The sequence below is a fragment of the Sebastes fasciatus genome, chromosome 20, assembly GCF_043250625.1.
Source record: "Sebastes fasciatus isolate fSebFas1 chromosome 20, fSebFas1.pri, whole genome shotgun sequence".
Taxonomy (NCBI): domain Eukaryota; kingdom Metazoa; phylum Chordata; class Actinopteri; order Perciformes; family Sebastidae; genus Sebastes; species Sebastes fasciatus.
The window spans coordinates 2,886,527-2,912,879 of record NC_133814.1 but is presented as its reverse complement, the minus strand read 5'-3'; the positions used below and the strand labels follow the sequence as shown (position 1 = coordinate 2,912,879).

The following is a 26,353-nucleotide window of genomic DNA, read 5'->3' as shown; positions in this document are numbered from 1 at the left end:
TGTAAAATGGAACACTTAAATGCTGCTTATTTATTAACAATGTTCACATTAAAATAATAATGCTGTGCTAAACTCAACACTTCCCCTTGTTAAGCCACAGACAGGAGGTTTTCAGCATTGCCAGATAAGCATGAGGACTACATCTCCCAGAGCTACGCCAGTGCCTACGCAATACAACTTCAGTGACGTTATCGCTCTGCGACCTGGGGGTTTATGCGACGCATACAGCAATGGCGAGCGGTAAGAAGAGTGCGCTGCTGTCCTCTCTAGCGGACTATGGAGACGATTCAGAGCCGGACTCTGACCCAGAACCAGAGGAGACAGGTACACGACAACACATTTTATCATGTTGTTGCTTCTATGTGGTTAAAAACACGCTGTGCGGGTCTGACCCGGATGTTCACGCGGTAGCTACGTTAGCTTGTAGCTAATGTAGCTCGTTTAGAGACAAATGCTGCGCTCCAGATCGCATACTTTTTCCTTCAGTACGTACTGCAGCTGCCCTTATAAAGTAGGTACTGTTGCATGCAGTATGCATACAATACATCATAACATTGCACACACTTTGACCGTCTTGCTCATCTCTTCACTGCTCAGAGCAATGCAACCTGCTGTGTGCGCCAATACTCATACTACCACACTACCACACTACCATACTATCTAGTATGCCAGAAGAGATTTGGTATATCCCAAAACATATTAGGTCAAATGCATTTTTTTCCCCCTGGCTATTCTGACCCACAATCCTCTGCACAGCAGATATACGAGCAAGAGGGTCAAAGTTCAAGGTGCAATGTTTTGACAAAGTAGTCTGTCCCAATTGTGTGCATACTGCATGCAACAGTAGTAGGTACTTTGTAAAAGAAAAAGTATCCGATTTGGAACGCAGCCAAAATGTGGAATATATTCAAGACCTATTTGTAAACAAAAACATGAACATGCAAAGTTCAGTCATAACGAGTGATTTCAGCTGGGTCTGGCTGGTTTTGTTTTGATGTTGTTGATGTTCCCGGGCACATAATGGATACGAAGCTCCCATCACCATCCGAGGGGAGGAGGTGGAGGTGGTGGACACCTACAAGTTCCTCGGAGTACACATGAACAATAAACTGGACTGGACATACAACACCGAGGCCCTCTACAGGAAGGGTCAGAGCAAACTGTTCTTCCTGAGGAGGCTCAGGTCTTTCAATGTGTGTAATAGGCTGCTGCAGATGTTTTACCAGTCTGTAGTAGCCAGTGTCCTCTTCTTTGCTGTGGCATGTTGGGGGGGATAACACCAACATAAGGGATGCCAACAAACTGAAGAGGCTGGTGAGGAAGGCTAGCTCTGTGGTTGGATCTGAACGATCTGGAGGTGGTGGCAGAGGGGAGGATGAGGAGGAAGCTGGACGCTATCCTGGATAAATCCCTCCCACCCCCTCAAGATGAGGAGCACCTTCAGCCACAGACTCACCCCCCTCGGCACAACACAAAGCGCCTGGGTCAGTCCTTCATGCTGGTAGCCATCAGGCTCCACAACCAAGGCTGACCCCCATATGAGAACTATTAGGACTTTAAGAAGTTTAAACATGCACTATCTACCTTTTAACATGTACTATCTGCAACCATCTTGGACTCTAACCACTGGCGCACTTTACACTTACTTTACACTGTACATCCTATATACCACTTTATAGACTGCACATATGTACATATTTATTTATTGTACATACTACATTTATTTATTGATGGACTGTACACACTATGTTCACCCATTCACTCTGTATCTTTTATATCTCTATTATAGTTTTTATCATTTTTGTATGCCTTTACCTCTCCTGTGTTTCACTCTGTTTGCTGATGTTGCTGCTTTGACACCTGAATTTCCCTCCGGGGATTAATAAAGGTTCATCTTATCTTAAAAATGTGGGGCTGGCATGCATTAAAGCTAACACTGGGCAGAGACAGTCATTTAGTCTTATTTCAATGCCAGCTGCCAGTGATGCTGTTCTCACCTGTAGTTCTCTGTGTGGTGACCCGGTGCCTCTCTCTCTCTTCCTATCTATCACCAGGGGTGCGTGGAGTTGGTCTGGTGTACGGCTATGACGATGACTTGAACCGAACTGAGTGTGCCGAGGACAAGGTGTCTGGAGATGAAGACAGCAGGGAGAGCAACTCGGTCAGTATTTGAGTTCTACATTTTGAAAACATCTGTTTCTTGCTACGAGGAACATGACGCCCTCTAGGTTTTATTTCCACTGACCATTCTGTTGAATTCCACTGACGTTTGGTTGAACATTTTAAGGGACAGAAATAGCAGAGTACTGGGTGTGATGTTAGAGAATATCATGCTTTTTGACATGATTGCGGTGGGATCTAATGTGAGTCTTCACTGAACTCTGGGGAGGGGATTAGGAGACTGAGAGGATGATTGCTTCTTATTCGAGATCAGGCGCATTTTTGCAAAGTGTAATCATCAAACAGCATCAGTACATGTGTGCACTGGTGTAGGGGGATGCTGATCTTGTCACCTCGCCTCTCTATCATTGATCTTGATTTATCATTACTAGGGTTGTCAATCAATTTAAAATAATTAATGGCATGATTGTCCATAGTTTATCGGGATTAATCGCAAATTAATCGCATATTTTTATCTGTTCAAAATGTACCCTAAAGGGAGATTTGTCAAGTGTTTAATACTCTTATCAACATTGGAGTGAGCAAATATGCTGCTTTATGCAAATGTATGTACTGTATATATACAGTATATCATTGGAAATCAATTAACAACATAAAACAATGACCAATATTGTCCAGAAACACTCACAGGTACTGCATTAAGCATTCAAAATATGCTCATATCGTAACATGGCAAACTCAAGCCAAACATACTTGACTATGACTTGCCCCAAACTGCATGTGATTATCATAAAGTGGGCATGTCTGTAAAGGGGAGACTCGTGGGTACCCATAGAACCCATTTTCATTCACATATCTTGAGGTCAGAGGTCAAGGGACCCCTTTGAAAATGGCCATGCCAGTTTTTCCTCTCCAAAATTTAGCGTAAGTTTGGAGCATTATTTATCGTGCTAGTATGACATGGTTGGTACCAATGGATTCCTTAGGTTTTTCTAGTTGCATATGATACCAGTATCTTCACTAGCTTTAAATCTGAGTCCGCTACAACCTCCGTAAGATCGAATGCGTTAATGTGTTAAAGAAATTAGTGGTTTTAAAGCGAATTTGCGCTAACACGTTATTTTCGCGTTAACTTTAACAGCCCTAATTATTACATTTATCAATTCAGTATTCATTCAACCAATCAGATAGTTTAATTTTTCTTTCACCCGTGAATAAAACCTCAACTTTACAAAAAGCTAGGTGTTATATCATATAAAATCAATGTGTCAATCAAAACATAAATAAAATTGGACAAAACAACAACAATACAAATGCTTACAATGCTCCTACAGCATGAGGCTAAATAAAAGGGATTTCTATTCCATAGAAAATGCATTTACCTTTGGAGATTTTCTGTGAACATGCTCTTGCCTGCTGCTGCAAACACGTCTGGGAAGCACAGAGTGGTTAATCACAGTGTGCTCAATGTAATACCCATGTGATTCGTTTACTCGACAGAGCTCTGTAGAGGGAGCATCAGAGTTTGATTTAACTTGGAAAGAAACCAAGATCTTGATCACGGTTTTTAAATGTTCAGCCCTATGTTGAAGTGCAACCACAATTTCAGAGATTAAAGATATAATCCATGATCCAAATGTAAATAAAAGTGTCACCTAACTAGAAAACTAACTTTGGTTAGTTGGGATTCACCAAAGTCACACAATAGCACAAACAAACTAAACTATCCAGGCAGCGGTAGACCAGCAACTCCCATGTTCTGTGAGGTCAAATTACAGTTTTTTTCAATGGAGTCTGGTGGCTTTGGCAAGAGCATAGATGGATACATTGGCTTCAGTTACCCATTGGAAAGGGCTGTCTGACGGCAAGGTAAATCGGTGAAAATATTCTAAATATAACGTACACTTTAAACTGAAAAGTGATTATTTTTATTTTTTTTAGATTAGCCTTTCTTTTAGGCGGCTAAAATACGTTCTGCTACCGGCCCGGTCTAGAGCAGTACATTCTTTTGCTCCCATGCTGGTACTCCTGTCTGTTTTTTCTAAACTGGGGGCGTGCTGACTGTCATGTACTGTAGGTAATACACTCGCTTTGGATAAGTACCTCATACAACCCCACTTCAAAACACCCAAACTGTCCCATTTAAGAAACCTCCCTCCAGATTCAGTACCACAGAAGACATTATGCAATCGACCTTAATAGGTAAAATTGGTGGGGATACCCCTTTTAAATCCCGTTTGAACAATCCAAATAGATATTTATGCCTTTTGTGAAAGGCTTCAAGGCATCAAACACGTTTCCCAAAACATTTGTAATGTTCCTTTAACAAAGACTTTGTAGTACTAGAACAAGCACAAAAACATCAAAAGGGTGGAACAGTTTTGTAGTCCATTGCTGGGTGCTGGGTGTCATCCGGTCTGTGCTGCTGCTTGGTTCCCCCTCCTGCTCTGATCTCCTTTTCATCCGTACGGTGTTAACATTCTGCATTTTTTGTTTTTATAGGAAATGGACGAATCTGAAGAGGGGAGGGACGCAGATGATGTTGAGGTATTTGAACACCCACTTGGTGTGGGATGGATTGGATTTGGAAAAGAATCTCATTTGTTTTGTGACTAACCAAAAGGGCTGGCACTATTTAAAGCTGTCACCTCATGCTATGAAGGAGCATGTTCACTAGATGGTGCTGTGGGTTCATGTATGTCAGATGGATGCTCCAATAACAAATGTAGGTAAGACCAAGTCATGCTCTTAATGTGGGTGTTAAACCTCTTCTGAAGCTCAGAGCACACTACTTGAACCTGCACACCTTACTAACCCCACCCTGTGTGTGTGTTTATGTGTTGTAAAGCCGTGTGGGCTGGAGAGCATGCCAGCTTCCTGCTGCGCTGCTTGGTACAGTCAGTGAGGTGAGAGTGAGTCACAAACCCAACAGGCAGAAACAATACAAGTCAGAGGATGTCTGCTCAGCCTGAGGCTTTGTTTTACAACCTGTCCCTGATTGATCACAATCTGATAAGCTGCTGTTTTGTCTCTTCAATATGCCACGTCATGAAGCAGAGATAACAGCGCCGGCCTGGCAAGCAAGGGTTTTATGATATCGTAATTGGAACACTGTGTGTCATGATGTGTGGGATTTCCCAATCATACATGATTCGAGAGGTGGAGCAATTATTCCAAGAAAACAGAAACAACATTTTCTGGGAAGTTGTGGAAAAAATGTTGGAACTTTGGAGAAATGCTAGGGCTGTCAAAGTTAACGCGATAATAACGCGTAGTCAAGTCAGCACTCTGACAGCTGGTGTTGCCTGTTGGGCTGCAGTTTGCCGTGTTATGATCGGAGCATATTTTTATTCTAAATGCAGTATCTGTGAGGGTTTCTGGACAATATTTGTCATTGTTTTGTGTTTCAATCATATTTTCCCACTCCCGTGTTGATAAGAGTATTAAATACTTGACAGACCTCCCTTTACACTACATTTTGAACAGATAAAAAAATGTGCAATTAATGGATGGACAATCATGCAATTAATCGCGATTTAATAGTTTAATCGATCGACAGCCCTACAGCAAATAAATACATTTAATTTTTTTTATTTTTCTATTCCTGTGCATATTTATTTATTTTCAAATGAACCTGCATATTTATTTGATAATTGAGGGTTTTATTTCTAAATTTCTTTTTTTATTATTTTGGTTATTTATTCGTTGAGTCATTAATTTATTATAATGGCAGCTTTAGTCGTTCATAGCAGAGACCATGCTGATGTTTAGTCTGGACTGTTTTGGCTCAGAATGAAAGAGAATGTTTCTATTAGCTCTCACTCTGTCCTCCCACTTTATTATTTTTCCTTGCAGTTATCTTTTGACCGCGAATGGCAGTTGTTGGTTTGATACAGTTCTGGCTAACTGTAGATAAGAAGGTCATCACACACAATACTTGGATTGAACTCTTTGAAATATTGCTATGGCCCTTTGCCTGGTTAATTTGGGAAAGAGCTTTGTTGCACATATTTTATTTATTGGGTGTTTGAGGTTTTAATTGTCTTAAATTCAGATTAAACATTTTTGTTGGGGGAATTGTCTGCTGGATGGCAGATAGGGGTGTGATCTCAGGGGTCAAGCCAGCAGGTCTTTGTGTGAAGTGTTTGTCTTTTCGATAAAGCCTAGTTGACATATCTGTTATGCTACATAGTTGGGCAGCAGCCGGGCATCACAGTGAGTACTAGGGAGGTTTCCATTTAAGCTGAGGATCAGTGTTCCTGTGTCCAAATTGCCAAGCATCTGGCTCTAAGGATGGGAGTGTCTATCTGTCCAGACTGAAATATCTTAACAGCTCTTGGATGGATTGGCATCATGTTTTAGAGGATCAATTCTGATGACTTTGTTGAAATTCTCTTTACATCCCGACGGCAATCAATAAATCAAATGCTCTGACAAAAAAAGAAAACAATTTGGTATCTATGGCTGTCGCAGGCCTGTAATAAGCCCGTCCAATCATTACATTCAGGCCGAATGAAATGATTGGAAAGGCTACCTGTCTGTCTACCTGCGTGCTCTCTGCCCGTGCACTCATTGCGTGTCACCAGAGTCTTCCACAAGCTGTTAGCTGGACAGTTGTGAGTTGTTTTTTTGTTTGCGTTCATTTTGATATGTTTACGTTCGTAAAGATCATTTTGGGGGAGTGGCTTTGGAGGGAGGCCTGAAGGGACGGACTGTTAGTGTTGCAGACTTGGTGACTTTCTCTCTAGATTTAGGGACTTTTGGAGCTAGCGTTGCTAGCTACTTTCATTGGAAAAGAGTTGGCAACACTGGGCTGGGTTTTTCGGTCGGATCATTTTAAAAATGTAGCGTACTGTTTCTTAAAGGGACTATTTGTAACTTTCAGAAATGCTTGTTAACAGCGACATCTGTGGCCGTGAAATCAACGAAAGTCAGCGCTTGCTCGCTCTAAATATACCTGAACGAGCGTCGCTCAAAACAGTGAGGCGACACACGTCAGCTAAAACCACAATATCACTCTTGATATTGATTGATATTGATTCCACCATATGTTGATTCTGGAGGCTGTAGTTTGTGGTGGTGTTGTATTGAATTGCATTGTTTTTATTCAAAAAGTAGTGAAGCGCTACGAAACTGATCCGTTGTAACTTTGTGTATGTATAACTTTGCTTGGTTAGAGTGGTTACAAGTCCTCGTGGCTCTGCTATTTATATAAGATTTATATAAGACAGATGGCTAGATGATGTGTATAGTATATGCAGAGCCTGAAAGGAGAAGTGGTTTGGTGGATGGAAGTAGATTATAACCTTGATTAGAAGCGTTAGTTATTTTTATAGTGTGGTCTTCAATTTCAAAATACTGTATGACCGAAAGCTTATTGTTGTTGATGTGGTTTCTCCAAATTCTTAAGGCCTTTACGCACCGGGGGCATATTTTTTTCGTGCAGTTAATTTGCAGGCCAATATATTTTTTAAAACTGTTGTTTTTGTTGAGTGCTTTCACACAGAACGTGACTATTACGCGCCAAAAAAGTGACATGATTTTTTTCAGAACAAGGTAAATTTTTCTGAGCTTTGATATAAAGGCATCAACCAATTATGTTGTGCAGAACGGACATATTCTATACGTACTCTATAGTGTACAACAACACGGAGGCTCCGTAGTCTGAACCAGGACGGCAGACATTATTACTCCTTTCTACCTTGACAAAGGCAGCGCAGACCAGATCCACTCCTTCCGTTCTTACCTTTCACAATAAAAGCCCTAGATATATACACTACATAACTGTTTACCTCATATTCTCTCAGAGCATTTCGCTAAAACAAAACTAAAATAGCTTACATTAGTTTAGGCTATACAACAGTTTATCTCAGACAGACTGCCAGACTCTGCTCTGCGTCAATAGGATCACGGTCTTGGCCTCTGCCTGCGCGAATCTATTTGAACGTTTAATTGAAAAAGTGTTGCAACTGTCGCAAATTTGCAACGCTGCCGGTATGAATAGTTTTGATGCGAAATATTCGCAGGCGAGTATTACGCATTTTCGTAACGTTGATTCATCACGTCCCCGGGGTTTAAACGCCTCCCAAGTCTTCAAAAAAGAATCACATTTTATTTTAAAAATGTTGATTTCAACAATTAGGCTTTCAGAAAAACAGCCAAATGTTATCTTTTTGTTTCCCACAAACACATTGAGATGACAATGAGCAGTTTACAGGGAAGTGAGTTGATCATGCTCTTCTTAAAGCTGCAGTAGGCGAAATTGCAGCAAATATGATTAAAAAAAATAAGTTATTTTTTATAAAACAGTCACTATATCGTGACAGTAGTACATGAAACAGGTAACCTGAAAAAAATCATGTGCCTCTGTGTCCTCCGGTGCTCCTAACGGCATCTGCAAGATTTCACAGACCGGAGGACAAGAACCAGTCAGAGCTGATCTGAGGTCTGCTGTCCAGCTGCCGTCTATGAGAGCCGGCTGTCAATCACTCGCGAACTCCGATCAAATGGTCAAACTAGGCAGCGCTGATCAAATATGAATCAATATTCTGTTACTGTAATGCCTATTTCTCTCCTCAGATGTTTTCATAATCATCTTGTAGTGCACTGTTTAGCTGTAAAATTAGAAAGTTTGGGACCCGGCAGCCATGTTGAGATCTTTTGAGGGAATACCAAGCACCGCTCACATGACCGGAGCACAGCCAATAGGAACGCTCTCTCTCTCTCTCTCTCTCTCTCTCTCTCTGAAATGACCTGTGATTGGCCAAAGTCTCCCATCACGGGCTAGATTTTTTAAAGCCTGAAAACAGAGCCATGAGGAGGAGCAGAAGTCTAGTTTTCTCTCAGAACACTTGAATTACAATATGCTGAAAAGTTATTATGGAATTTTTGCCCAATGATGACAAAAAATTGTTGCCCACTGAAGCTTTAAAGGGACAGTTTGTAACTTCCTACATCTATAAATCATTGTGGGTCGGTGTCCCATGCGCGCTCGCGTGTGGCTACGCTCATCAGACTCACACGGAAGCACCAAAACCGCAAAGTTATATCTAGTTAAGCCTGTCTTGCAAAACATTGTTAACTCTTCCTGCTTCAGCCCCCCGACCGTGGACAGAAGACACAGGGGAGACCGTAGCTTTGGTCTCCCCTCTCTCTCCGGAGCGAGTAACGTTATCGTCTCTGACCAAAACTCCAGTGTCTCCCCTGTTCCCTCCAACCACGGTCAGGAGGCTGAAACAGGAAACACAGTATCAGCTCTGATTCATGGAGAGACCTTCGTCTGGTCAGCTAACATTACTGCCAAGTAGCTGAAATATAGAGTGATATTGTGCTTTTAGCTGACGTGTGTCACCTCACTGTGTTGACCGATGCTCGTTCATGTCTATTTAGAGCGAGCACAAGCGCGAACAACAGGACGCTGGCTTTTGTTGACTTAACGGCCACAGGTGTCGCTGTTAACAAGACATTTCTGATTCTTACATAGAGTCCCTTTAACACCTGTGTTGTTGATGCATTAAACGGTTGGGTTTTGGTAAAGGCTTGGATCTGTACTAGGCGGCTTAATTTATATTCTTTATTCAGGAAAACCTTGAAGACGCTGAATCATACCGGCAGCTCCAGTGCTGCAGTTTTATAGCTTAATGTGACCTCTGACCTTCCTGTGAAGGGCGGCCAAATGGGAAAGAGACTTCAGATGTGGATCAGTGAGCTGAAGAGTATGTTATTGGCTCTGTCTCAAACAGCAGGTGCCATTTATTTGTTTTTTTGGTTTGGATTTCTGCCAGTGGGCTCTGCTGTGCTTCCATGTCTTTCTGTCCACTCCCCCCCTCCTCCTCCTCGTGATTTGGCCAACTTCAGGACAATTCTTTGATGTGCCCCTTGCCGTTGCTAGGTGACGACATGATGCCCGTGAATACCAGCACTGTTCCTTTGTGCTGAACCTGTGTTATGCCCACAGAGCTGGCACAACAGGCGGCATATTTTAGAGGCTGCGCAAGACTCCTCCTCCTCCTCCTGCCGAGCTCAGGCATTCACTGGAAACTGCCTCGATTTACCATCCTGGTTTCTATTTACTTCTTAGGAACTGCTCTCCTGCCAGCTTCTTTAGCATCTGTGATTTGTAGGTTTCAGGTACAAATGGAATGAGCTTTTGGTTCCAGCTCCACATATTTCACAAGAACTGCCAGTTCACCTCAGCAACCCACTTGTAATCCACTGTAATTAACTATATCCAAGCTGGGTAACATGGTTAGATAATGTCTACCACTGTTTCCCTTCACAAAGGACACCTAAATATCCCATGTATCTCTCTGTTTCTCTCTTCTTCCCCTCCCTTCCCTCTTCTTCTTTTACAGATCCCAGAAGTAGAAAGAAAGGACCCTAATGAGCTAGTTGGTGAGTACACATACACAAATACATGCACACATATATATATACGACCAACTCTTAAAGGATTAGACTGTTACTTGTTGTCAATAAATCCCATGAAAAGACCAAAACCAACAATTAATTGATCCTACTAACAAGTATCGTGTGTGCAACCAAAGCCTGATATTCCTCTGTGCCATGGAGCTCAGTTACTGTCCAAAAGCTATTCTTTTTAAGGCCGTCAATCGATTAAAATATTTAATCGCAAATGAATCGCACATATTTTATGTTAGAAATGTATATTAAAGGGACTGTTTGTAACTTTCTAAGCGTATTAATGTACCGGGTCGGGTTACATGCACTCTCTCATATGCGCGCTCGCGTGTGGCCGGCGTCCCCGCGCGCGCTGCCTGTTTGCCTTCACTCAGACAGCGCGCGCGTTCTCGCGTACTCGCTCCACCTCTAGACGTGAACGCGCGCTCACTCCACACTGCAGAAGAGTTAGTTTAGCTCTGAGAATATCTAGTGAATGTACAGTGGACGTTTGTGCAGAAATAACTGCTGCAGCTCCTCCAGACCAACAGAGGTTTCCCGTGTCTTGTGAAGTGACGGAGCTCCGCAGAGAGAAACGTTATCGTTTAGTTACCGACCGGGTGCCGGTGTCTCCCTGTTCATTCTGGCTGCGGGCGGAGGCAGGAGAAGCAAACACAGTATCAGCATTGATTCATGGAGAGACCTTCGTCTGGTCAGCTAACATTACTGCCAAGCAGGTGAAATATAGAGTGATATTGTGGTTTTAGCGGACGTGTGTCGCCTCACTGTTTTGAGCGATGCTCGTTCATGTCTATTTAGAGCGAGCACGAGCCCGACGCTGACTTTCGTTGATTTCACGGCCACAGGTGTCGCTGTTAAGAAGCATTTCTGAAAGTTACAAATAGTCCCTTTAAAGGGAAATTTGTCAAGTATTTACTACTCTTATTAAATTAATTAACAACACAAAACAATGACAAATATTGTCCACAAACCCTCACAGGTACTACATTTAGCATAAAAAAAGGCAAACTGCAGCCCAACAGGCAACAACAGCTGTCAGTGTGTCAGTGTGCTGACTTGACTAGGACTTGCCCCAAACTGCATGTGATTATCATAAAGTGGGCATGTCTGTAAAGGGGAGACTCGTGGGTACCCATAGAACCCATTTACATTCACATATCTGGAGGTCAGAGGTCAAGGGACCCCTTTGAAAATGGCCATGACAGTTTTTCCTCGCCAACATTGAGGCACAAGATTGGAGCATTATTTAACCTCCTTCGTGACAAGCTAGTATGACATGGTTGGTACCGATGAACTCCTTAGGTTTTTGTAGTTCCATATGATGATGCAGTATCTTCACCATAGCTTTAAAACTGAGCCCGCTACAACCTCCGAAAAATAGTTTGCATCAATGTGTTAAAGAAATGAATTTGCGTTGACAGCCCTATTGTATATAAAAAACAAATATAAAGTAGGATAAAGTGTAAGAATCAGACTTTTAAGTTTTATTGTGTCAGTTGGGGTGTTGGTGCAGTAAACGTATGAATCAGTAACTAGATCAAGGTGAGTAATGAAAGCCTCTTTGTCCACTGACTGACTGACAGATGGGTTATAACCCAGGGAGCTGGCAGTGGTTAGTGAGTAATCACTGACCTGCACAGGTGTGTGTGTGTGTGTGTGTGTGAGTGAGCACCAGGTCAGACAGGATATGAGTGATTCAGGGAGTGGCTTTTCACACACCAGTCTGATAAACACCCTAAACAGCTCACACTCTGCTAATGGTTTATATGAGAAAGTAGCTAGATGCACACATTATGCAATGCAGCACTCATCCATCATTTGACTGCAAAATAACCTCAGTAATGCGATGAGGGTGTAGAACTGATTTTAATAATTAAAATAATATGACTGCTTAATGATCCTCATAGAGGATTTATTTTGTTTTTAAAGGAATGCCTCCATGGATCCAAGTAGGAGATGATTTATTCCGCTGATTTGTTGTCAAACTGAATGAAAGTGAAATTCTCACGCCTTTTTAGCATCCTTGCAATGTTGCTATTGTATTCTAAAAGTGTCCTAAAGTCCTTTGGACTCCCTCCAACACACTCCACGGGAGAGACAGCAGTAGCTGAGTGAACGTGGTGGCTTCTGTTCTGCCCACAGATGTACTCCCTCCATCACCACCACTTCCACTCCTCTGGTTTGTTGCAGCCATAAAAAGAAGTCTGCATAGGAAAAGGGAAATGCACCAGAGCAATTTTTAGTTTTGTTGGAAACAGCATCAGCGTACTGTAGTGGCAGAGTGTGACTCATAAGCCTGGGCCGGGACACTTGACATTACTGCAGTGGAGCCTTGGCTCCTCTTGTCTTGTCTGTCAGTAAATGTCACAGTGGGTCTGGCAAAAGGCCTCCCGTCAGCAGGCTGAAGACGGCTCTTTGTCTGTTCACTGAAGGGACAGACACTGTCCGTCTGTCCAAAAAGTCCCTCAGGGCACAGATTGTGACTCGCTGTCTGTTTTTCGGGAGGACAGATGGTAATTTTGTCGTAGGAATATAATCTTTTCTCTGTCTCCATATCCATCCTGACAGTACTGCTGTTATATCAGGATATTCCTTTCACACTGAGTTTGACTGTAAACAGGGATATTTATCACACACGCTGTGATTTATTCACACTTCCTTAGCTACAGTGGAGGCTTATTTTGGTGTTTAAATTAGAGTTTGTCCAACAAGGCTAAAACTAAATCTCCTTTTGTCTCGAGCAGATTAGCAGGCTGCCACAATGTTAAACCCCTTGTTTTAGCTACAATGTGTAATTGTCTGTGTCCGTGAGAGAGTTAAATGGAATACCAAGCTACCACCTAATGCCTGTGACTCATCAGACTTGCCTTGTCAGGTCTTTTTTCATGGTTGGAGGCTAAAGTTTGTTCTGTGTTTTTAAAATATGGGATGTTTAAACCAGGGCTGTCAAAGTTAACGCAAATTAGTTTTAACGCCACTCATTTCTTTAACGCATTAACACGATCCATCTTTCAGAGGTTGAAGCATGCTCAGTTTTAAAGCTGAAGATACTGTCATAATCATATGAATGATGTCATATTAGCTTGTCGCAAAGAAGGTTAATTAACGCTCCTAACTTGCGCTAAATGTTGGTGAGGATAAACTGTCATGGCTATTTTTTAAAGGGGTCCATTAAATGGAGTACCTGTGAGGGTTTCTGGACAATATCTGTCATTGTTTTGTGTTATTTGATATACAATAATAAATATATACATACAAAGCAAGCACATTTGCCCACTCCCATGATGATAAGAGTATTAAATACTTGACAAATCTCCTTTTAAGGTACATTTTGAACAGATAAAAAATGTGTGATTAATTGCGATTCAATATTTTAATCGATTGACAGCACTAGTTTAAACTAGTTACATACATGGAACCATTTATCTTCATGTAACTGTATAGTTGCTAATTTTTTGCTGTCAAAAAATGTGTGTGAAGCTGCAGACATGCATACATGCTTGGCATTACTTAATGTGTCTAGCCAACAAAGGTTACGCCCTTCTCCCCCAGTGGAGGAAGTAAACCATATCAGCCATATTAACAATATCAGCCATATCAGCGATGAAGCTAATGGAGGAGGTTGGGAGTACTGCTTCTCCTGAGGTCAGGGTAGGTAAGTTGTGTGGATCTGTGGTCCCACATGATCAGCAAGCCAAGGGGAACGGCAAAGATACTGAAGGGAGGGACTGCTGGAAAGAGTGTGTCAGTATACGACGGCAGCATCCCGTCTGCACACAAACCCTCCACAGTTCAGCTCTGGCACAGTCAAACGGGCAGGGATTGCTTCACTGTAGATCAGCAGTATTAATGTCAACAGACATATTTGTAGCCAGCACAGAGAGACGGCATGCAGTAGAGCTACTGAACCTGTTCTCGGACAGAAGTGTAAAAGATCAGTGGCAAATCATATATTGCTGTCAGTCAACCATAACAGAAGAGCACATGCAGTTCATAAGTCGTGTTTCCATTCACATATTTTTATGCACATTTTGAAGTATGGCATTAGAAAATCTGTATAGAAACGGCAAAATTCGGTAAAACTTCCTCAGTTTTGAAAATAAGTTTTTACGTCCTCTGTCAAAAAAGAGTTCATGTGCTAAATGGGAAGGCTTTGGTGAATATATTCTGACTCGAAACATTTAACTCACATGGCTAATCAGCTGTTTCCGCTGTCTGTGTCTTCCCGGATATATATTTTTATTCCACGGCTGTGTTGAATACACGATTCTGATTGGTCAATCACGGCGTTCTACAGCCTGTAATTTTTTTATAACAGACCATTGCTATGTATAGCAGACCGTTGCTATGGGCGCAGCTCTGATGTCGGACTCTGGTGGACCGTTTTTGTGTCAAAATATTGATTTCTTCAGTAAGTAGCCGTGTAATAAGCGGGATAATGTACAGCTAGCAGGTCATTGTTGTGAAAGAATCCCCTTCAGGGCGATGAGAGACCCCCGGCATCGCCCTGTTGGGGATTCTTTCACAGCAATGATCGGCTCGCTGTACATTATCCCGCTTGTCTTCATCTATGGACAGCATGAAACATGGCCAATACAGCTGACATGAAAGAATTGATTTTATTATTTTAACTTGCCCAATTGAAACTAATTCCTGAAGACATTTCTCCATTTTTCTCTCTATATGGTCAGATGGCCAAGACGACTTGTTTTGTGTCCGATCCGCAACCTCTACTTCTTTTACTACTCTGTTTACTGGCAGATTACAGCCATGCATAGCCTGTAGTGCCAATTTCTGACCAAACTATGCTGTAGCCGAGTATTTATTTGCTCCAAAGGAAAACGTGCCTAATTCGCATTTCTTTTTTTTGCAACATTTCAAAAAGTTCAGGAGTTCAGAAGTTTTCAGGAACTATCTGATCAAAGAAGTAAATAATATGTTACAAATTTGTCCAGACATTCGATGAAAGCCTTCAGTGCACAATGTCTTAAAAAGGCAAATTTAAGGGCAAGTTATTTGTAGGGCTGTCAAAGTTAACACGGTAATAACGCGTGAGCGCAAATTTGTTTTAACGCCACTAATTTCTTTAGCGCATTCATGCAACTTGCAAATTTTTAGATTGTAGCGGGCTCAGTGTTAAAGCTAGTGAAGATACTGATATCATATGAAAAAGCAAAGGAGGCTAAATAACGCTCCAAACCTACACTAAATTTTGGCGAGGAAAAACTCAACTGGCCATTTTCAAAGGGTGTGACCATGTGAGGGCTTTTAGACAATATCTGTCATTGTTTTGTGTTGTTAATCGATTTCCAGTAATAAATATATGCATACATTTGCATAAAGCAGCATATTTGCCCACTCCCATGTTGATAAGAGTATTAAATACTTGACAAATCTCCCTTTAATGTACATTTTGAACAGATAAAAAATGTGTGATGAATTTGCGATTAATGAGCCAGTGGGGCACGCTCATATGCACGAACATGCACTAAAAAGGCATGCGCGAACAAAGCACGGAGAAGCTCAGATTACAACACGCAGAGAGGGAGAGTGACTTCATTCTCTGCTCAGGTAGACATTACTCCTCTATATCTTTACATAGACAATAGTTGTTTACTGCTACATTAATGCTCTGAATATCGTATGGAGCACCTTTTAAAAATATTTTACTGTTTCACCCAAACACTACAAACAGGAAAATCTCCTGGACACATGACTCCACAGATTGCTGATACTCCACAGTGTGAGAGTGCATGACTGGAATTTTCCTCTTGTAAGATGAAGTGTTCGGCAAGGCAAAGCTAAAAGACAGCACTTCAGACAAATTATCTTCTCATGTCCCGTCAAGTTAGTACTTGTCGAAGATCTGCGTGGAATATCAGCAGGGACGGGCTCCTGCGTTCAACACATGTGCACATACACAGACAGCACGCAGCTTGTAGCACTTATTCAGAGCGTGATTGACAGCGCTGAGCGACTATAAAGACTATCTGTCTGATTGGGATGTAGAGTGACACTGAAGAATGCCTGGCCCGCAGTCAGAAAAAGCAGAGGGAGACGAGTCGAGCAGGGAGAGCAAAACAAGGGACGGGTCCAAAGGGAGTGGAGAGGAGCCTCCCTTCTCCTCACAAGCCCCAACAACAGCCACTCCCTGCCCTGCCCGGGACGTGCACTCCTCATACCACCCTATAAAACCCCCGGCATACACTGCCATGAACTACAGGATGCTCAGGAATTCACCAGCAATGTTTGCTTATCACACAGTGAACCTTTGTTTGTTTCTCCAGTGCATATCCATATCCCACCCTCCTTCTCATTTGTCATCTGTTAATTCAAACACTATAAAACAGATTCACTGCGTTTGCGCAACAATGGTTTCTTAGTTAATCCTTACTCGGCATGTAAAGACATGCGAGACGGGGTAGAGAGGAGAAAGTCGCTGAAGTGAAATCACACAAGTGCTCATGTTTATGTTGCTGTCTCCTTGCCAGCTCTATTCTCCGAGAAGGTGAGGAACATGTCACCCGATGAGATCAGGATCCCCCCCGAGCCCCCTGGACGCTGCTCGAGCCAACTACAGGTACACACCCATCTACTGTTACATGATTATTCAAACATATACCTTTCACTGCAACGCTCTTCTTGTAGCACAATCAATGATTCAATGAGCCCAACTGTATTCATGTGTGATGATGTTAGTCCCCACAGGAGCCATTACATTGTAGTGAGACCATTTGTTTGAAACTTGACCTCACTGTATAAAATGACCTGTGGTGACCTCTAGGATAATCACAGCCTCATGAAACTTTACAGCCACAAACTAGAGACCTAGAGGATGGATGGATCAGACTAGAGACCTAGAGCATTCAAAGGATGGATGGCTTTCCTATGTAGATTTACAATAAGGGGGTTTCTGAACAGAAGTGCTCGCTATCCAATCGCCGACAAATGCAATTCTTGCAGAAATCTCCAAAAGTCAAAAGTTTTTGACACCAAATCACAGCATGGCTTTTTCTATGGTGTTCCCCAAGGTCTTTGTGTCTTAATGTCGTATTTTGGAGGTATTATTGATCATTTTTATCAATTCTCGAGTGGTAAAAAATGGTTAAATTTTGCACCAAATCTGTGTAACAAATGGTATCAACCCCAATCTGACTTAAATGAGCATAGGAATGGTCATCATATACTTAATAATAATGTTCTAAGTCCTAATACACTCTCACAATTTGTTTAAATTAATTAATTCATGTTTATTACAGATTCATGACTAGAATAACTTGACAGTGCTGAGCTGCATCTCAAATTAATCTTCAGGTTCCCAGCTTTCAGATGACGTACACCACTTCTATGTGACATCTACTGCTATCTCCCGCTAAAGACTCCCTGTGCCCCCCTAAAGAAAGACATAAACGGGTCTATGTGGGTCTCAGAGGGTTAAACACAATATACTGATGCTATCGTCTCGTGCGAGCAGTTTTTTATATCACCACTAAGGCCGCAGTTATTTCTGCTAATCAGACTAGAGGAGAGGGTGTGTGGATGTAGCTGGGGTTGTGGGTTTTCTCAGAGCTTGATAGAATAGTCCCGGTGCCATGTGTTGTGTGTTTAGGCTTGTTTTGTGTGCTGGAGAAACACTTTCCAGGTAGTAAAGTTATCCTACTAAAGGCTCCTGAAGGAAGATGTTGGTTTCATAAGCAGACACACAGTCTGCACTCTCCCCTTTGGCGTATGTTCAAGGTTTAGAGATGGGAGTTAAAGATCAGGAGGTTAAAGTTTAAGGCCAGAGACCAGTCATCTTGGTGTTGAAGCAGTCGAAATAACCTGTTCTCCACGCCAAGTGAGTAATTTCCCTCGGTTCCTCTGGGGTTGGAAATGAATTCTGGTGGCTACATAAATTCTGCGACTCACCCCTGTAATTAAACCAGCACACATGTCATCTTCTATCAATTTAGTATCACCCAGCCCTGCTCTCTCTTTCTGCTTTGCTGCTGCTGTGCATTTTGGTGTGTCTTAACTGCAATGAGGTTTGTTGTTCTGTGAGGAGCTGAGGCAGGTCAGGACACACAGCTGACTTAGTAAGTGTACAGCTCAGCAATATCCCCGCTGGGCTGACACTCCCCCACCTATCAGATGAACAACTAATGATTCACCTTCACCAGAACAGCCTGGATATCCCTGCCCCCAGGCCATGGAGGAACAGGGACACGTGTATGCTTAGAATATGTGTCTTACGGTTCATTTCACCATTAGCTGGAATGTATCCACTTGAAACAGTTTTGAAAATGCCTTTTGCGATCGTGTCCCGACCTCGAGGTTAGAACATCCCATTGACTGCCACAACCCGTGAGTTCAAGGCCTTGAGTGAGCCTCAAATTTGTCCGTCGAAAAACAAACAGCGTCGAATGCCTGACACGCCCTTTTACATTTACCTGACAAGGACCTCAAGTCGCCGTGTGTTTTTCTGACTTGTCTGTCAAGCAAATGAGGAAGTAACATGACATCATAACAGCACAGTACAGGAGGTACAGGTAAATGGTTGGGTCAACAAAGTGTGTGACTTGCGATAGGCTATATCTGGGTTAAATTCCCATTTCCTACTAACAGACAACAATGATTTTAGAAATGAGACAATTAGTTGGTTATAGGGGCACCCCTGTAATGTTTGCAGTGACCATAGCCTGTATATAAAGATGGATGACATGACAGCTCCCCAAAAGTGAAGCCAAAACATCTTGTTCGCCACCTGGTGGCTGGCTGCAGTATGGACCCCTTTTCTGTTAATAAACATGATGACGTATTTTGTGGGCGTAGCGTTAAGTGGAGGCAGAATAATTCTCTGAACACGTTAGTTAACGCTGGCTAGCAGGTTTTGTTGGCTTGTTTTTTAACAATGGTTGAAGAAAATACTTGTTTCTCTCAATATGTGCTGTCACTCACTCTCCACGTGTTAGTTGAGAAAGTTAACATTAACCAATGGGACCATATTAGCCGACCCCTATGCCCCTGGCAGACTGCTTTGGGAAGAGTACACGGCTGGTTAGTTAGCTAGCTAGCTTCTCCAGAGACTGACAAGCCAGCTAGCTAGCTAACGCCTGCTCTCCTCCCAGCAAAGTAGTCTAATAGCTAACTAACTAGCCAGTCGCTAAATAGGTCAAATTTAACAACTTAATGTTTCATCTAGACACTCTTGTCAGAGCGTATGAGAGCACAGTGCTATCGCCAGATGAGTGATAACCTTGTTCGGCTCATTTTGTGTGTTGCATGACGGGAAGAGACAGAATTAGCAAGTTAGCCAAGTAGCCAGCCGTCCGACCACCGGCGGCAGCGCTGTAAAGATGAATTGAGGGCGTATAAATCATTGGATGTCTATAGTTAACTATCCATAAGTAAAGTCAGTCAAAAAGAGAGTCGTACAATATCGGCGAAGCGTTTCAGAGATGGAGAGAAAGAGTTGCTAATAGTTTAGTCTTTTGCTAACCGCAGCCAAAGGCTCACAGCTTCTGTTAGCAGAAAGCTAACTATTAGCAACATTTACTCTCCATCTCTGAAACATCTCGCCATATTGGATTTCGCTAGAGCCTCGAATCACAGTTTATCATCTTAAATGTATGTGATATCTGGATTCTGGCACCCGACAACACAGCAAGATGACAATTTAGATGTGTAAATTTAGCCCACTGCTAGTGTTAGCCTCCAGTCTTTCCTTTGTTTTGTCTCCAGCTAACACGGTGACGTAATTATGAGAACTCCACAGGGCACCTTTAACCAAGTAGTTTTTGTGCCTAAACCTAACCAAGTCTCAGTTATAGCGGTGACAGATCAGAAAGCCCACATCAATAATGTTTTAACAATCATTTGTAATGGTTTACAATGTCAATTGTCATCCAGTAGATAGGGTGTCAGATCAGAAAACACTCGTGATGGAAGACAATGTTAAAGGAGTAATAGCTTCTCATTTTAGCGGCATTCCCTTTTCCCATCTTGTACCATGTTAACCCTCATTTATCACCGGAGCTGCCCTGGCTACACCTGCCAGCTCCTTGTGACTCAGTTGAACCTGGTTGTCAAATATTTCCCAAAGGCATCAGACACTTTCTACACAACAGCTCCATTCACACTGACCCTTGCTCGAGCAGAGCCGATCATATATCGTTTGTTTATTTGATGACATTGGCAGTGTGTCCTGCCAAATGTAGAGTGTGGAGGAAGCTGTGTCAAAGCAGATCTGTTGATCCCGTTACACCCAGAGATGACCTGCTGTCTGTTCATGTCCTTCGTCGATTTGTTTGTGTTGTAACAGGACAAGATCCACAAGCTGTACGAGAGGAAGCTCCATGGAGATTTTGACACAAACAGCCACATCCAGAAAAAGAAAGAATTTAGAAACCCAAGGTATGCAGCACAGCTGAAGTACGCACCCAAACCAACACGCACACACACGAGTGCTATTTACACATAATACCAGATACACTTTTCGATGTAAACACTAGGTGTGCCAAACTCAATTTCACTCAGGGCCACATTGGGAAATGAGAATCACATCAAGGGACAGACATATAGAGTTTATTGACATGCTTTTATTTAATCAAAAAAATGAAAATAAAATGTCTTTGATTATATTGTTGCATGTAACCGCATAGCCTTCTCACATACAATTTAGTCCACATAAAGCCCTAAAAAAAGTCAACAAAGTTGCTTAGCGTTTAGTCAAGCAAAATAAACGCATTCTTATTACATTTTTAGTAGACTACCATACAGCCAACTCACAACAACCTGTTTCACATATGACTATTCAATGGTTATGTGGGGCATTTAATGAAACTACACACGTGCTGATGTAAAATGGTAAATTGGCTTGCATTTATACAGCGCTTTCCTAGTCTTCCGACCACTCAAAGCGCTTTACACTACATGCCAGCATTCACACACTGATGGCAGAGGCTGCTATGGTGCCAACTTTGCCCATCAGGATCGAATCTAAATACTCATTCACGCACCAGTAATTTGGGGTTGAGTGTCTTGCTCAAGGACACGTGACATGTGACCCGCAGCAGCCGGGGATTGAACCGCCGACCTTCCGATTGGTGGACAACCTGCTCTACCCTCTGAGCCACAGCCGCCCCAAAGAAGTTTTTTTTTTTAAAGAAAACTAATGAATCTTTAATTTAGTTCTTGCCATATTTCTACAAGTCTCATATAGCCTTTTTTCACGATCCTGAATACTCAATGGTTGTGTGGAATATTTAATAAAAAAATAAATATAAAAGATCTTTGATCGTGTAGTTTAAATGTCCCATATAGCCTAGCCTTCTGGCATGCAATTGGCTGCACATAAAATCCTAAAAATGACAAATCAAATTTGCAGTCAAGCAAAAGTAACATGCAGCCTTCAGGATTAACTTTCCGGGCGTCGGACGCGACTCGCCGCCACTGGAAACTCCAGAGAAACTTTTAAACTAAGTCTTGTCGATCCAAAGTAAAGAAAGATTCAGCAACTGCATGGTTTATTTCACGTATAAAATGTTTTCAGAAACACTGTGGAAAGCGGTAGTGTTTCCGAGCACCTGACTCCCTTTAGAAAACCTCTCGTTTTACTGCAGCAGGGTCTGACAGTCCCGGTTCTGGTTCTGGTTCTCCTGTGCCTCCCTTCCCTCCAGCGGGCCCAGCAAGGAGGAGCTCTCCACCTCCCTCCGGAGCTCTGACTGCAGGTCGAAGGCGGCAGCGTAGCCGGATCTGGGTCTCTCCGCGGCGGACTAGTCTGCTCTCCGCTTTAGTCTGGCCTGAAGGAGTTTCTGGTGAACCTGCGTGTCGTAAATCATTTTGTCCGATCTTGCGGGGAATCGGACCTGATGACGAGCATTAAGAATAACTATATAGAACTATATCTTCTCGCTGATGGTTCTGTTCGCTTATGTCTGTCATATAGAGGCATTGGTATTAAATTGAGACTCTTTCATAACCAGTTAAAAGTTCCTTGTAGTAACTTTAACAAGCTCATTCATTTTCTCTGCCTACGAAACAGAAATGAACAACAAATGTTACCAAATATCGTATCAGCTTTTACTTTCTTTCTTTGTTTTTTTTAGCATTTACGAGAAGCTCATTCAGTTCTGCAGTATAGATGAACTGGGAACGAACTACCCAAAAGACATGTTTGATCCTCACGGCTGGTCAGAAGACTCTTACTATGAATCTCTAGGTAAGCTAATTTACTTCTTCCTCCTCACGGCTCTGTGTGATTTAGAACTCGACAAACACTCGTATATGTGTCTCTTCCCTTCCAGCCAAAGCCCAGAAAGTGGAGATGGACAAACTGGAGAAAGCCAAGAAGGAACGAACCAAGGTGAGTCTAACAACAACAACAAAAAAAAAAAAAAAGCTTTCACTTGTCTTCTCTGTCTGCGTCAGGGGCAAGTCTCCACCAGCTGCACTTAATTTCTACTTTAAGTCCTTCATCAGACACACGCAGAAATCAGCATTGCCAAGTCGAGCTCTCGTAACTGCAGCTCAGGCCCAGCCCAGCCCAGCCCAGCCCAGCCCAGCCCAGCGCAGCTTTACAGCCGAGCCATGCCCATACGTGTTTTTCACTGTTTTTCACATCTTCAGTAGAAGTGCACGTTAAAAAAAACACCTGAGTGTGTCTTTCTTTGCCGGCTATTTTTGCTTTTGCTGGTTACGCTGAATAATCATTCAGAGGTGATACATGCTGCTATGATCAGCAGCAGCTGCTATGATCAGCAGCAGCTGCACCTAAGTTAGAAACCTGGACTTGAATGAACATGTACCCTGCAGGAGCTGTTTTATTATTCTCTGCTGAGAAATGTCAGTGGTATGCAGGCTACAGAGGAGTAACATTTAAACGCGAGATAAGCAGCAGTAGATTGTGGCCGTCGGTTAAAAACAGTTACACATCAAACAGAATCAAATCAGCATTTGTATATTGTTCTGTGTGTTTCACAGATTGAGTTTGTCACGGGGACTAAGAAGGGCGCCAACCCCTCCAGCACAGCAGCCTCCACCACCAGCAACACCACCACCACCACAGCCACGGGTAAACATCCACCAGCGCTGCAACACCTCACAGATTAAGCTCCTTTCAGAAATGCACCTCGCTACATAAACGTCCTGGCCATAGAAAGAGAATAGGAGCAGAACGGACATTCCCATGCAAATCAACGTAGCAGGATGGTCAGAACGGCGGTCATTTTTTTATGTGTATCGTTGCCGTTGCGATTGTTGTAGCGGGCTAACTTCCAGCTTACGGCAAGTAGCGGACTCACTGAGGTGAGGCTTTTCAGGAAGGACTAAAACGAGCAGTGGAGTAGTAACGTTACGAAGCACAGAGAGCCAGAGGAAATGAGTAAAAGTCAACAACTTAATGCTTCATTCACAAGCTCTTGTCACAGCGTAGGAAAAGCAAATTGCGGTTGCCAGATGAGTGACAACTTTGTTCGGCTTGTTTTCTGTAACCAGTGTAGTTAGCTAACTAGCGGACAGCTGGCCGTCATGTTCACATTGCGATTCTAAAGACCTTTGCACACCAAGTCTGTATTTCTCGTCCCAAACAGTCACACGTTTAACAAGACTCGGTCAAAACCCAGTATATGTCTGGACCGTGTACGGTCAATCTGTGAATTTGTGGCTAAATTGTTACACAAATAGTCAGTGGTCACGTCTATAATGTTAAATCCAGCGGTACATGTCCACCAGGTCCGGCGAGGACACTAGGAGACGCGCTGCTCCACTCAACTGGTGGCGTGGAATGCACCTGATTGGTCCCTGGTTTTCTGCTTGCCGTTTCAAAAAGGAAAGAAGATGGCGGGCCTGCTCAGAAACTTTCTGTTATTCCGTCTAAACAATCCACCAAAATCTACTTCTGAAAACATTTTAAGTGGAAAAATGGGCGATGCCACTGCTGAACCTTGTTTCCTTTTAGAACTGGATCGCCTAGTTTGACAGCTTGGTCAAAGTTTCTTGAGCCGGACGTGTCGCGCTGGACTGGCTCATTTGCGTAACGGACTGTTCCCGCCTTTTCATTTTGAAAGAGCAACGGCCAATGAGGAAACCCCAACACTCGGCCAACCAATCGTGTAACTTCATCACTCAGTCAGTCACTCAGTGACAGACTTGTGTTTGTAGGGCCGGCCCTCTGCGGTCCAGCCAAAAATAGATTCAACCATAGGAGGCAAGGCATAGGAGGGTTGTTTGACCTCTCAGAGCCACCGTCCGTGCAAACATCATCATCCAAAATGGCATCTGATAAACTGATTCACATCTCCCAGCACAAAGCCCTTTTAAAGACTTTTTTTTTTTTTTAAAGAAACTTTTTTTAAAGAAATAAAATAATACAGAAATGAAGGATGTAAAGATAGATTGTGGGAGTTGATCGCAGAACAGCTTGGAATCTGGGATGGTCGCAAAACAAAGGATGTACGAAGGATTAGACAGTAGTGATTGTGTCCTAGGAAGCTAAACGATAGCTCCTTGCTGTCAATCATTCAATAGCCCCGTTTGGGACTAGCTCTTTCCATTGCACCCACGTAATTAATTCAGTTTTGTATTGTATTGCAAGTTTTGCAACAAATAGAATAATAAACGCATCGGACTCAGTGTGCAAGGTAATGTGGCAAGGTTATCGGATGATTGATTAAAAAAACGAATGCAAAAAAATACAGACTTAGTGTGCAAAGGCCTTTACGGTTGTTTCTTGCTTTGGACAGTAGCCAGGCTGCTAGTGGTAGCCATGTCGCTAATGCAAGCAGCCAGAAAACGAACCAGGAGCTACAAGGAGCCCATGACCAGCCAGAAACAAACATATACGTTTGTTTCAGGTACAAAAGAAAGAAACATTTGTGTTTTTCTGTGTGCGTGCACGATAGAAACTAAACTAAAAACACTGCTCCATAGCGCTACTAGTGGTCCAAACTCCACTGGGTAGCAGGCCTTTCCTCAGCATAGTGCCATGCAGGCCCTTCCTGTGCAGCTGGTGGTTTAAATCTGTCACTCCAACCGTGTTTCCTCTCTCATCAGCAGAAGCCCAGAAGAGGAAAAGCAAGTGGGACTCTGCAATCCCTGTGACCCTGGCCCAGCCCAGCCTCATCACCACCACCGCAACCCTGCCTGCTGTCGTCTCCGTGACAACCACCGCTAGCGGCACCAAGACCACTGTCATCTCTGCGGTGGGCACCATCCTAAAGAAGGCAAAGCAGTGATCTGTCCTTGTTTGTCTATAAGAGGGAACGATCGAAGCAATGACTTGACATGAAGCTGGAAGACCAGTGTCTCATTATGTATGTGAAAAGAAGCAGAGAGAGGACAAATGAACTAGAGGACACTCTGAGAACCAGCCTACAAATACCCTCTGCTACACATGGACTAATCTACTGCCTTCTATCTCTGGGATTGTATCTGCACTATTGCATCATAAAGCCAAATTCACAGTTTGGTGAAAATACTCCTGAAAGCCTGAAAGTGATGCATGCAGATCTCATGCTTATGAAACATGTCTGTTATTCTTTTTTTTATATGTTGGCAACAGTTGTTAGTTTAAAACAGTTGAAGAGAACAATGTTTGAATAAGGAAAGGGGTCCCAAACAGACCTGGTAGAAGTGTTTATTTTTCTATTCATAGTGTTGGTGCAGTATTTTCATGCAGCAGTTATGTGTTATAGCTTGACATGTGCATCATTTTTTTCAGCTTTTTGTTTTTTTTCGTCATTGGCATGTTGACCAACTCTAAGGTAAGATATTTTTTACACTTGTACATATGTATTGATGATGAGGTGAATAAATGGAACAGATGTTGCCTTTT

General features: G+C 42.7%; 1 protein-coding gene across 2 annotated transcripts; it reads left to right on the top strand.

Moving 5' to 3' along the window:
- The first annotated feature begins 168 nt into the window (after nucleotides 1-168).
- sap30bp (SAP30 binding protein) lies at nucleotides 169-26,353 on the top strand. Of its 2 annotated transcripts, none has more exons than XM_074619158.1 (10): nucleotides 169-324; nucleotides 2,055-2,161; nucleotides 4,624-4,668; nucleotides 10,476-10,515; nucleotides 17,034-17,122; nucleotides 20,843-20,934; nucleotides 22,629-22,741; nucleotides 22,827-22,885; nucleotides 23,503-23,593; nucleotides 25,576-26,353. In XM_074619158.1, exons 1-10 carry the CDS (start codon nucleotides 231-233, stop codon nucleotides 25,752-25,754), a joined length of 909 nt encoding a protein of 302 aa, XP_074475259.1. In that variant the 5' UTR covers nucleotides 169-230; the 3' UTR covers nucleotides 25,755-26,353. The 2 variants fall into 2 exon arrangements, with proteins under 2 accessions (XP_074475259.1, XP_074475258.1); XM_074619157.1 differs by having other exon boundaries at nucleotides 170-324; nucleotides 25,573-26,353.

Coding starts and splice junctions, on each gene's coding strand:
- sap30bp (XM_074619157.1), top strand. CDS start 231: ATGGCGAGCGGTAAGAAGAGTGCGCTGCTGTCCTCTCTAGCGGACTAT. Junction 10,516..17,033: donor GGACCCTAATGAGCTAGTTG/GTGAGTACACAT, acceptor TCTCCTTGCCAG/CTCTATTCTCCGAGAAGGTG. Junction 20,935..22,628: donor AAAGAATTTAGAAACCCAAG/GTATGCAGCACA, acceptor TGTTTTTTTTAG/CATTTACGAGAAGCTCATTC.